Source organism: Gymnoscopelus microlampas, assembly GCF_963454915.1.
Source record: "Gymnoscopelus microlampas genome assembly, chromosome: 15".
NCBI lineage: Eukaryota > Metazoa > Chordata > Actinopteri > Myctophiformes > Myctophidae > Gymnoscopelus > Gymnoscopelus microlampas.
Window position 1 is genome coordinate 10,846,132 of NC_139952.1, and position 13,702 is coordinate 10,859,833.

Below are 13,702 nucleotides of genomic sequence, written 5' to 3' on the forward strand. Positions count from 1 at the left end.
TTGGATATACCAAACAAACTATTTCTACAAGCTAAACTACACCGCATCAAGGGTTTTATTGAGTAGACCCTAAAATTAAAATGCCCTTGATCGCGGGGAATTATTCTGGGGTGATGCACAGGCACCCCCCCTTACGGTTTGTGCGGGTTCCGTCCGCCTTCAACAATCGAAAACCGACTTTGTTACTGTGAGTAGCGAACGTATATTGTTTGTTTTTGTGTAGATATCGTGCTCCCGTTGAAATGAGGAAAATAAACGCATAGCGTTAAGGAGAACTCCTAATGCTATGGACCAAAGCTAGACCTATCCATAAATCTGTGAAAAAAATCACATACATCTAGCACGTTTCTTCAAATAATGTCTTGGTATGTTTCATTTTGGTACGTCCATCTTTGTTCTAACTCATAGGGACTGCTGAGACAAGGCTACACGATTCAGCATGTATGTGGGGAAACGCATATGATCAGTGGGTGACAGTGGTGGACAAAGTATAGAAATAATCAAGTTTTCAAAGTACAAATTACAAAGTACATTTTCTTGTTAATATCAATCCATTGCTGTATTGAAGTGTCCAAAATGTCAATAGATGAGACATTTTCAGAAACTTAAAATAATCGTGAAAAATGCATATCTACAAGCTCACAACGCATTTCGCTGCAACACGTGAGCTTATAGATTGGCTATATTTGCTATATTTGAAATAGGGCTCAAGTAGTTAATTCATAATATATTTCTGTAAGGGTTTTGTTTACAGTAGGTCCCAAGAGGTCCCTTCCTAGAAGTGTAGGCGAGTCGAGTAGTGAAAGTCATGAGCTTGCAAAAGAAAAAAAAAAATACTTCAGCACAGTACTCAAATACTGTAAATGTACTATACTGTCCAAGGAAATGTACTATACTGTTCACCACTGGTAGAGGCATTGTAGAGTAGGTGTGTTGGCTAGATTCTAAATCATCGCATATTTTGTCACATTCTGAAGTGAACATATAGTGTCTAATCTTTGTTACTTTTTCACTTTTTATGAAGGCCATATCATGCATTATATATATGTGTAATGCATTATAATCTTCTTAAAACATTTTACTATTACAGTTATAAACATGCATAATCCCTATTTAACTATCTTATTATGTATGTGTAATGCATTATAATCTGCTTATATCATTGTACTATTATAGTTATAAACACGCATAATCCATAAATAACTATCTTAATATGTATTTATTGTTTTTATGTGTTTTAGATCATCTATGAAGTCTTGGGGTCCATTATTACTAACCACCTGATAAAGACAGGTTAGTCTTAGTTTGAAAACGACATCATGTACTACTAATGTATGATTTTTCAGTTTAAATGTGATTATTATAATAATATGATGTTGCATGTATGTATGTCTGATGTCTCATCATTGTAGGTGAAGAATCTTTCGTGGCAGAAATATTAAGAGATGCTGCTTGATGGATGATGCCAAACCAAATGACCCCACAATATATTTGTAATATTTTGTCAATCTTGTCACATTTCAGTAGCCTACAACTGAAAACAAAATATAAATCAACAACATTTTTAAATTAACACTATTGACACAAATACCATTTCATTGTATTCTAGTCTATGGACTCAGTTTAGTATAGGCTACATGTTTGAGTATAGATTGACATGGCGTGTACAAGTCAGTCATCTGTGGAATACATCAAGAACGCCAGAACCCACCTGGTGGGGGGACTGCAGAACCTTTCTGTTATTCTGGAGAATCTGGTTCAGCGAAGAGTGTTCAGTGAGGAGGAAGTCAGTGACATACAGACAGAGGCTACTGACTTTGAGAAAATAAGAACAATACTGGACTTTACCACAAAAAAGGGGGGGGCAGCCTGCTATGAATTACTAAAGGTCCTTCACAAAACTAGGAATAGGACCTTAAAGAGGAGCGCAAAGGGCATACACGGTCACCAATATGACCTACACCATTGGATCAGCTGCTTTTCCTTCAGAGATGATGATGATGATATGGTTGATGAAGGTATGTAAAGGGGAAGAAAATACAAATACAGTTTTAACTTTGAAATGCTGATTACGTTTTGCATTCAAATATGAACCCTCAATCTGGTCAAACAATACTGACCGTTATTGTTGAGGATTGCGCTATTCGTGTTGGCCACAGTGGTGGAATCATCATCGTTTGGTGCCTTACTCTGTTCGATCATGCGCTACAGTGGCACAATGAGAGACCCTGTGGGGATCTTCTCGTCACATAAAACTGTAGTGGCTGTTTAAAAGGACTTAAGCACCTTATTCTCGCAGAGCCAGACGATCGGATAACTCAGCCTACCAATCGTTTGTATACATTTAAATTAAATGAATGGGCTTGAACGGCAGGTGAAGGCAACCAGTAACAAAGGTACACCATCAGATTTGTTTTATAACACACCTTTACCAGACTGACTGAATGAATGCCTCCGTCCAGATTTGGAAAGACCGCCCAGGGCGGACCTGGGCGGCCTTCGCATTAGCCTTCAGTAGAGCTCTGTTGAAAGCCACTCGGCTGAAAGATTAATAAATTGTCATTATTATATAAAACTAATAATAAAATATGTCCCCCACCTCATCCTCAAGTTGCATGATAAGATATTATCATTGTTATTATATACTTTTAACACTAATAATGAAATCAATCTTTCAGCTCGTCTTCAAGGTGAATGGCTGGAGTCTGTGAGGAATGAGTTCATTCACAGAGTCTCAGAGCCCACGATGCATTCTCTACTAGACGAACTTCGGGATAAGAAGGTTATCAATGATGAAGAAAATGAGTCTGTCAGAGGGAAAATACTCAGGGCAGACAAAGCACAGACAGTTATCGACTTGGTGCAGAGAAAGGGAAACAAGGAGAGTTCAGAAATGATTTACATCCTTCATCAGCTGGACCCTAACCTTTGTGAACTGCTGGATTATTACAAACACAAAGAGGCCAAGGTCAGACAGACAGAGAGAGAGATTCAGAGGGACAGGGAGGAGAGGAGACACAAGGAAGAGCAGGAGATGTGGCAGGTGTTTGAGAAGGAGCTTAAGGAATCTCTGTGGGAGAAAGAGGTTTCAATCAAAGAGCATGAGGAACACATCAGTGAGACTGACCATCGAACAACTGAACTGGAAAGACAAATGAGGGAGGAGAGGGATGAAGAGAAGAAAAGAGAGCTGGAGCAAGAGCTGAGGGTGCAGTCTAAGAGAAGAGAGGAGATGGAGAGAAAGATGGAGATGTTTACAATGGAGAGAAAGAAGGAGAGCAGAGAGAGGGAGGGGAAGCACAGAAAGAAAATAGAGGAGTTGAGAGAGATCTACGAAGTAGAGGCCAGATTGGAAGTAAAGAGAAACCTGATGGAGATGCAATCCATCTCTCACCTCAACAGATACCCAGGTTGTTATTCTCTCTCTCTCTCTCTCTCTCTCTCTCTCTCTCTCTCTCTCTCTCTCTCTCTCTCTCTCTCTCTCTCTCTCTCTCTCTCTCTCTCTCTCTCTCTCTGTTGGGGTGTGTGTGTCATTATAATGTGTTTGTTACATCACTGCAAGCCTTCTTGATTATGATATGTACACATGGAAAATTGAACAGTCATTGTTTCATATATTCCTAAATCTTTTCTTTATTCCAACAGACTTAAAAGCACCAGTAAATGTTATGCTTGGAGTTGGCCTGGTAAAAACGTCATCCTTCCCTCTCACCTCTCTCCTGAGACCAGCATGGTTTCCATGACAATCAGGTGGTTTAAGGAGACAGAGTGCATTTACCTGTATAAGAATGGTCAGGCGATAGAGGGGAGGGGCTATGAGGGCAGACTGACCCTGAACACCCAGGAGATGGTGAAAGACAATGTGTCTCTGACACTGAAAGACTACAGAGAGACAGATAAAGGAGTTTACATCTGTCAGGTCGAATATGGAGAACAGATAGAGGAGACTGCTGTGGAATTAAACACAAATGGTAAGTGATGAACTGTCACAGTACATTATTATTAACCTTGGCATGTACAATGATGTGATAATGTTCATCATGTTTGATCATAACCATTATGATCACAGTGGGATTTGGCTGCAGTTGACACCTGATGGTGACTTCTGTCATTCTCCAATCATATTAGGATGCATTAAGTGACAGGTGTAGTGGCAGAAAATAGATTCATCTCAGAATGTAGCCTACAATAATGGGATCATGTTTATCTCTTGTGAGTTTCGCCTGTGAAATGATCAACGTACAGTAAGTACGGTGGGGCACCAACAAAACGTGATTACTACGACCTAGAGTGCCAGGGCCATGACCACATCCCTTTATGACTGTGGTGTGTATTTGAGGAATGGTGTGAGGCTTCACACATTATTCCTTTTCAAGCACAAGTGGGGGTCATCTTTTCATTTTTACAGGAAATGTTGGACAAAGGTAGAGCTTTCTCTGCCTTTGAGGTGTACTTGGCTGCTATATCAGCCTGCAATGTAGGCCTTGGGAGTGTACCGGTTGGCCAGCATCCCCTTGTATGCCGATTTATGAAGGGTATAATACGTCTTCACCCTGTGGTGTTAGTGTCTTCATGGGGCCTGTCCTTGGTGCTAGAGGCTCTTGCCTAGCAGCCTTTTGAGCCACTGAGGCAGGTGGGACTTAAAATGTTGTCTGTCAAGATGGCACTACTCTTTGCGCTGCCTACAGCCAAGCGCATAAGTGACTTGCAGACATTCTCTGTGTATTTGTAAATGATAACCTAAGGGTGGCAATGAATGGTAATAAAGGGTTGTGTTCCTATTGAGTTGGAGTCTTTCTCATCTCAGAAACACCAGACCCTGCACATGCTTTGCCCTGTCAGGGCGTATGTACTGTACATTGACAGAACGTAGGGTCTGAGTTGGTCTGACCAACTGTTTGTTTCATTGCCAAAAACCTCATTGTGGAAAGACTATATAAACAATGCCTTTCCTATTGGATTGTGTATGCCATCACTTTGGCATACACCAGCAGGTGGTCTTTGGCACATTCTACTAAGGGAATGGCAATGTCCTGGGGCATCAGTGTTCAGGACATTCTTGCCTCAGCAAGTTGGACTTCTCCCTCAACTTTTGCCTGTTTTTAGGTTGGATGTGACCGTGCCATCCTTTTTGCATGCTTCCCTAAGTGTGAACTCTCACTGCAGAGTTCTGAACCTCCAAGGCTGGCTGGCCAGTTCAGATCACTTGTCTGGGCAAATAAGGGGTTTTCCATATCCACCCATTTGTGAATAGTTTCACGAATAGATGATACAGAACTCTTGGTTCTGTGAATCCAGACTGGTCAGCCAGGGCGCTTGATGGAGGGGAAAGGAACTGGTTGGAATAACGTGTTCCTTCCACGCGCTACGTCCAACTGGGGAAACTCCCCCCTGTCGGGTGATAAGAAGCGGCCTGCTTGCTCCTCATGCATTGAAGGAGGCATGAGCTTCAGCTTGGGCTCTCCCTAGGCTGGCAGAGGGAGAGTAGCGCCCAGGATTACATAGGCAATTGGCACTGGGTGAAAAAATATGGGTTACAAAATCATGGGATAAAAATTTAGTAGGTAATTCACTATAACGCCTTTTATTGCATACATGACAAGGAATAGTGTTTTGGGTGGAAGAATCAGCCTCTTAAGGCCTGCACCTTGAGAGGGATAAGGCGATGTCATAACGTCATGGACTCATGACTCTAAGACAGCCAATTAGACAAATTGTCTGCAGTTGCAATTCTACACTACTGTACGGAAGTAGTGAATATTGATAACAACGTTTTTAAATAGCAGTTGTTGGTGTGAGATGTATCAAGAATGATAGATTGATTGATTGATAATAGATTTTTTGCCTAAAATGTATAAATCATTTACAAACAAGCTGCCATAGACGAACATCAAGCATCTGTACATCTGTTCAACTGTTAGATATACAGATTCTACATCTCATGTACATTTTAGGCATGCAATCACATACAATCAACATGCTACCATAGTTTGACAATGCTGTGTATATAACTTTGCCTAAACTTTAAACTGTTCAATAGTTAGGTAATCTGTTGCTGTAATAGAATCGACACAATTCAAATACATTCATATAATATATAAGCACTCATTCATGCTCTTTCTTTCTTTCTTTCTTTCTTTCTTTCTTTCTTTTGTTATCCATCAGTTCTCGTAACAAATGATGAAGAAATTCGGATTGTGGTCGTTGGGAAGCATGGAGTTGGAAAGAGTGCCAGTGGAAACACCATCCTGGGTGTTGAAGTTTTTAAATCCAGGCTTTTTTGGAAATCTGTGACAGAGAGAAGTCAGAAAGCCACAAGTGAAGTGGCAGGCAGAAAGGTTTCTGTTATTGACACGCCAGACTTGTTTGAAACCAAGCTCACTGAAGAGTTCAGACAGTGTTTTGATTTGGCTGCTCCTGGACCCCATGTGTTCCTGGTTGTGAGCAAACTGGGGGACTGTTTCACAGAGAATGAGAGGAAGATTGTGGACATTATTCAGGAGACATTTGGCGAACCGTCAGTTAAATACGCCATGATTCTCTTCACTCATTCTGACATGCTTGATGGATGCTTTTCCGAATATGAGGAAAATCCAGATGTATCTCAATTAATTGACAAATGTAGTGGTCGATATCATCTCTTCAACAACAAAACTCAGGATCAGTCTCAGGTCACTGAGCTGCTGGAGAAAATCTACAAGATGGTGTCGGAGAACGGTAGAAGCCACTACACCACTGAGAAGTTCCAAAAAGCAGATGAAGCAAGAGAGGAGAAGGACAAGATATTGCAAGGTGAGTTTTTTTGTTTAACAAAGACAATTCCACACAAGGCAAAGGACAGCGCATCCCTCTTAAGATGTGCTGTCACTATTCCAAATAATGCTATGTAGTCTAGGACCTGGCTAAGATATGTATGCAATTAATTTGGGAGAGAATATCTCAACTGTTCTCGGCTAATTTGACCCCAAGGACCAACATAGGAACTGTGGGTGATTCTCTATCCAGGGCGAAATACCCGAAAATGACCATAGCCATTTTAAAATGACCACACCCTGTGTGCTACTTCCAACATGGCTTTATCGTCTAAACCATTGGAGCAGCAGATTTTCTGAGGTACTCAAAATGAATACCTGTGTATAGGGACACTTGAAAGAGTGTAAAAAAAAAAAAGATATATTTTGTGACAGAATAGCAAAAAAAACAAAATTAATAATATATGTAATAGTATAGTAATATATGTTTTGCCTGAATCAGTCTAAAAGCACACAATTTGGCCCAGATAACCCAGGGTATGCTCTAATAATTTATCAAGGGTGCCTGATTCAATGACCCTTGGGTCACCGTAGTGGCCAAATCCAATATGGCCGCCACCTGAAAAGGGTCAAGATGAACTACAAATGCAAACTTGGTGTCTATTTCATTTTTTTTTTTACCATTACAAACATGTTGGAATGCTTATGTTTAAGACTGGATGTGTCTGGACTTCAATTTGCGTATTTCAAATATTACTTTGAAAATTTGTTTGAATTTACCCTACTCTTTGTAATTTTTTGCAAACTTTGTGTCTATGTTATGCCCTTTGAGCATTATAAACACATTGGAATGCTCTGATGTATGATTGAATCTATCTCTAGCACTCAAATTTGCTTTTTAAGTCATCACAAATATGGCCACTATACCAAAAATGTTATGTAACAAAGTTTCGTCCAGATTGAGTGTAGAGTTGTAGGAATGAGTTAAGATCAAACTGGAGAAAACAAACAACCTACAGTACGTTTGTATTTTACAGAGTAGAAAGTAGAAACCAACTCGTATATTACTAGAGGGTCGGGGCGCTGCGCGCCCCTCCCCCCTAGCCGCTGCGCGGTGCTTTGTGTTTGTTGGTCTCTATAATATATAAAGCCATAATAGGAGATGTTCCCAATGGAGCTATGCCCAAATATGGAGTGTGTTGTCTGACCTCACTTGGGTCTTGTTGGGCGGTTATATAAAGCCATAATAGGAGATGTTCCCAATGGAGCTATGCCCAAATATGGAGTGTGTTGTCTGACCTCACTTGGGTCTCGTTGGGCGGTGGTCGGCGATGACGCTAAGGAACAACATGGCCGACTGTAATGTTGTGAGTTTGTGTTGGCCGCAATTAATTATGCTGCGAGGGGGCAGATGTGTGCTGAGCAGTATGAAGTGGCCTACAGACTGCGCGTAGTAATTCTGCACGTTGTGGCGTGTCTTGTTAGTGACATTGATATGTTGTTTTTGTGTTTAGTCCCACACAGTGGCAGGTTTTTTTTGGGGGTTTTGGGTTTAGAAATGTATAGATAGATATATAGATATAGATAGATAGATAGATAGATAGATATAAGAGTAGAAACCAATTCTAATTGCAGCAACAGCCCTTACATTATATGCAACAATGTTCAGCATAAATGTAATACCATCATAACTGATACACAGTACTGCATGACAAACAAACACACACACACACACACACACACACACACACACACACACACACACACACACACACACACACACACACACACACACACACACACACACACACACGTATGCTTTATTTGAAGTTTGATATAATGCTCCATGTATATGTTATATGTGTATAACATGATAATAATAACATCTCAACTCTCTTTATGTGGTTAAAGGTAGAGAGGCATGGTACCTGTACACTCAGAAGGAGGAGAATAGAAGAGATAAATCAGCTCATCTGCTTGGTAAGTATGAGAGAGAGAGAGAGAGAGAGCATCATCAACGCGGCATCCGATTGCATGCACATTTGCACTACGTTGAGGAACAAATGCCACCCTTTCAACATTGCCCTATTATAGCGCCACCAGGAGGCCGATTTTTGCAAAAATATTTGTTTATATTACTCCTACAAATGTTTTCCAAACATCACACAAATCGGTACATACTATCTCTTTTGTCAAGTGATATAGACGAATCCGTCCGATCCGTCCGATTTTTCACATTATATGAACTCTAGCTGTGTCATTAATCCCAATGCAGAACAGTATATGCTATGTTCATCCAAAGCACAGATTTCCCCTCAGTGATCAATAAAGCTCTTATCCATTATTATCGGATATCGGCCGATTCCAGTAGTCATATTTTTACCTCAGCAAGGTGAGCGAGCAATTGTTCAGTAGAAAGGGCTTATATAATATCCTTTCCAAGTTTTATTAGCCTAGTATTTGGTCGTGAGGTTAAACTTTGTAAAGTTCTTATTCTCATTACACATGAGTAGTCTATTAATATATGTTCAGCGGCTCCATTGTGTGAGGGACTCGCTTGCCAAAATACACTGATCTACAAGTTGTCAAATCGGTGTAACGCGTTCTAAGCTTACAGATCTGTTAATTTTGACGAGTGATGCAGTTTTTCAAATGACGTTGAATGTTTCCGATCGCCTTTTATGGTGTTAAATGGGCCGTAGAACAATGCAAATGAGGCACACAGGAGTGCGTTTGAAAAGCTGGAATTCATCATGAGAGGGTCTGTGATCCGCACAAATCAAGGCTCTACACCTATTTTCATGAATCGCACGTCAGACTTTACTTAGGAAATATACACCACAGACTCTAATATAGTCGGAGATTTACGAACAGCTTAGTGAATGAGTCCCATTATATGATTCACTGAGGATGTTAAAATGTCTGTGGTTCACCTTCAAGCACCTCAAAGTGTGCTAGAATTAATGTACATGCTTTGCTACTTTCTATACCTTCTACTTTCTGCTATTGCTACTGTATTCTAAATGACCTCTTTGTTATTATTATTGTTAATTTTGTTGAGCAACCGAAACCAAATCATTGTACTTGTTGTGTATTTGTTTATGAGATGTAATAATAATAGGCTTGTGAATCTTCAATCTCAAACGTACATATTGTTATTATCTCTATATGTTCTATAAAAGAGACACAGCTGTTCCTAAAGAGGGAGGGAGAACTGCAAAATGTCATCAAAGACCTCAGAGTTAAACTTCAGGAAAGAGAAAGTGAACTGGAGAAGGTGAAGATTGAGAGAGACAACAAACTAGAAGGTAAAGAGTCCATGTTATTCTTTAATACTAATTTATTGTTCTATTGTTTCAGTAAAATTACACAGATACATAGGGCCCTATTTTCGCCGGTGCCTTACCCATTATCCCTAAACTTCCAATCTACAAGCTCAGAACGTGTCGATGTAGATCGGCTAGTTGAACTATTTGAAACTGTTTTTTTTTTAAGTAAAAAAGTTTAGGGATAATGGGTAGGGCACCGGCGAAAATATGGCCCATAGGGTTTTCCCCAGTTTGATCTTAACTCATTCCTGCAACTTACTCTCAGTCTGGGTGAATAATATGTATGTTAAGTAAAAAAAAAATAGATTCATTCATACATAAATCTGAGCTTTCCAATGCGTTTCTATTTCTCAAAAATAATAAATAAATGGTCCAGACACACCCAATCATAAAGATACGCATTCCAACATGTTTCTAATTTTGAAAAAAAAACATGAATTGGACATCATGTTTGCCTTCTGGTTACAAGGTTATAGCTAAAACCTTGTTCAGGTGGTGGCCATATTGGATTTGACTGCTATGACGAAATCGAGGGTAGCTGGCCTGGGCACCCTCACTAAATCATTAAAGCATGCCCTGGGCTATATCCGACCAGGTCCCAAATAATTATCCATCCATCGTAATCAATGATATAAAACGTGATCTGGGAATAATTGTAAAACGTTAAAGAAGCTCCTCTGCCAGAAATGGTGCTGAACAACAGACTCCCCCTGCTCAGAACCCCCGGCCCCCCGACCCCTTCCATGCAACTCTACTGCCATGGGATGTCAGTGCGATAAATAAACCCAGAGACAACTGGAATAATGTTTCAGAGAGAAATGAGGAATAGTACTGTACGTCTGCATTTGGAAAATAAAAGGGCATACAGATGTGCCACTTCAAAACTTCACACGTTACTGTTCTTTCCCTGAAAGTGCCCTGAAAAGGCATTTTTTCCTCCCTGTTCTGCCCTGTTTTGCCCCTGAAAAGAAGTTGTCACTACACACCCCCCTTTTTCCCTTCAACAGACACCCATATACATGAGAACAAAAGAATGTGTGTTGAAGAAGGTGTCAGACTCATTATGAGGCGAAAGGTGATTTGAAGAGGTCCTTGACCAGTTGCTCAAATTAATTAGCATCATAAAAGCAGTGAGCATCAAAATAATTCAGCATTTTAAATGCCCTTCTTTGTCCCTCTTATTGCCCTGGGAATCCCCTGAAAATTTACTGTCTTGGCGATGGCAGGACATGTGAAGTTTTGAAATGGCACATCTGTAGTTGTAGTTACCCAGTTGTTCCCCTGAAAGTGAAACTGCTTGGAAGTGACGGAAAGGACCATTTCCAAGACTTTTCACACACACCTTTCGTTTGTGGAACAAATGATCCAAAGATAGGGTCCATGTTCAAAAATACCAAAATTCCCATTACATTATTAAGCCAAATAATGAGAATTATCCAGAACCTTAAACTGAAGCCTGCTACTGATTTGATAACTCTAATTATTTCATGTATAAAGAGATAACCATTTAAATATTGAATATTAAGTACTATTAATTCATAAAAGGCTTTCACTTCTCTCATCCACAGGACCACCTGAACTAAAGAGAAGGAAAATCTGCCTTTCTGATTCAGCAGGTACGGACCCATTGTCTTCACCATTCCTTCACAGTCCATTTCGACACCTTTACTGTTTTACAAGATATCCATAATACATATTTCGTTCAACTTACCAATTTTAAGACAGTTCATTTATTACAGTATGTTATTTTCTGTTTTTCCAAAAGAAAAAAAGATTTTCTTTGAGAAGATGAAGCCTGAATTGGTCGCCAGAGTCAAGACGGTCAAGCCCATTCTTGATGAGCTGCAAGTTGGGGGGTTCCATGAAGAAATGGCTGCCAAAATCCAAAAGTCTGACAACACAGACCAGGACCGCATGAGAACCATCCTTGAAAACATGACCAGCAGAAGCAGAGTAGATGATCTGTACAATGCCCTCCTCAAGCATGAACCCTCGGTCATGGCCGACTTACTAATCGAATATGAGAGAAAATCATGATACAAAATAGTATCTCTCTCTCGCTCTCTCTTTGCTTGATTACCTGACGGCCTTCAGATACGGCATGGAGAGGGGGCGTTTGCATTTCCTTCACCATAGTAAATGCGGCATTAATGGTCTGAAGAGGACACGTTTTACGGACGGGTAAGGGCAGGGGCTTGAGCCCCCCTTGATGAGGGATGTTTTGTGATCCCTCTAGTGAGTTTTAAAAGGATTGCCATGGACACACTTCCCAGACATTGCTGCTGCTTTGATGTGTAGCAAATGTTGTCTCAGGTTAGATCGGATTTACCGCCTACTACACCTCAAACTTTCCTGGATGAAATCCCAAATGTAATTTCACATATAAATGTCTTTTAATCATCCAGCAACAGAAAGAAGTACAACATTATAGGGGCTATTTTGTGAAAATCAACACATAGTGTACATACTGTATTGAAATGTCCATGTTCACTGGCATTATGTTGGGATGACGACAAGAGCACTGAAGATGTGCATTACCCAACACCGAAGTGACATTAGAACTCAGAATATATCCAGTTGCCACTCATGTTATGCAAGCTGGCCATAGTGTATCTGCTTTATACATTAAGGTAGATGAACCACATAGGGGAGGAGATTGGAGTCTCTCCTACTTAAAAGGGAGACTTTTTGGATTTAAGAACAAAAAATCCTCAAACCTTTAGGTATGATTTTAGATTTTGATATTTGACCATTCCTTTGATATATCTGCCTTAGTACTGCAGTGTGTATATATCTTTATATTGTATGTAACATGGATTGTGTATGTTTTTATGGTATTTGATATGTTTGTTGTTTTTAACCTATTGTTCAGTAGTATGGCCCCTTTATTGATGGAATTATTATTTTGTTCTTTTTGAGTGGAATCTCACATAGAGAACTGCAGCCTACCTATTGGTTTATTAACTGATTGATTGATGACACCCACTGACTCTGACCTACTTCAGGGTTCCAAAGCCATACGTCTGTAATTTGATGAAGCCCTGCATGGGCGAAACGTTGTTGTTTGGTTCAAATATATATATTCTTAAAGACAGGAGAGCAGCTATCATGTGTGGACATTCCCTTTTTCTTCACTTGATAATTTTTGGGTCCTGCACCGTGTTTAAAGAAACTGTGGGGATGTGCATATCCTACCCCTTTTTTCATAGTAAACGTTCTTAGTTTTATATTGGTCACTTTGTATATTCTCTTCATTTTAATTTCTTCTAGCCTCCTAGGTAGTGGATATGTTTTTACGGATGTTATATGTCTGTCATGTTTATACTGTCCTGTATTTGTACTGGCAGAGCTGTGTAACATGTATGCCTCTTGGCCTGTTCACACTCGTAAAAGAGACTAGTCTCAATGTGGTTTCTACTGGTTAAATAAAGGTTAAATCAAATAAATGGCTTTGCGTGCACGTGTCTGGCACTGATAAAATGTGACATTTACATTTTGTAATTAAATGAATCGGCCAAAATGTCAAACATGTAACTGGACATGATTTTATTTATATTTTTATTTTGTGTTTGTCCTACAGAAAATGGTTGTTATGGTAAAACATTTTTTGGGGATTTAGGC

The 13,702-nt window shown here is 39.9% G+C and overlaps 1 protein-coding gene across 1 annotated transcript; it reads left to right on the top strand.

Annotated features, from left to right (window-relative positions):
• Positions 1-3,034: 3,034 nt before the first annotated feature.
• LOC311061188 (uncharacterized protein) lies at positions 3,035-12,636 on the top strand (the record flags this gene model as incomplete). Its single annotated transcript, XM_084079746.1, has 7 exons — positions 3,035-3,355; positions 3,725-3,971; positions 6,166-6,792; positions 8,664-8,732; positions 9,935-10,060; positions 11,650-11,697; positions 11,847-12,636. 7 exons carry the CDS (start codon positions 3,035-3,037, stop codon positions 12,116-12,118), a joined length of 1,710 nt encoding a protein of 569 aa, XP_083935872.1. The 3' UTR covers positions 12,119-12,636.
• Between the last annotated feature and the right edge of the window lie 1,066 nt (positions 12,637-13,702).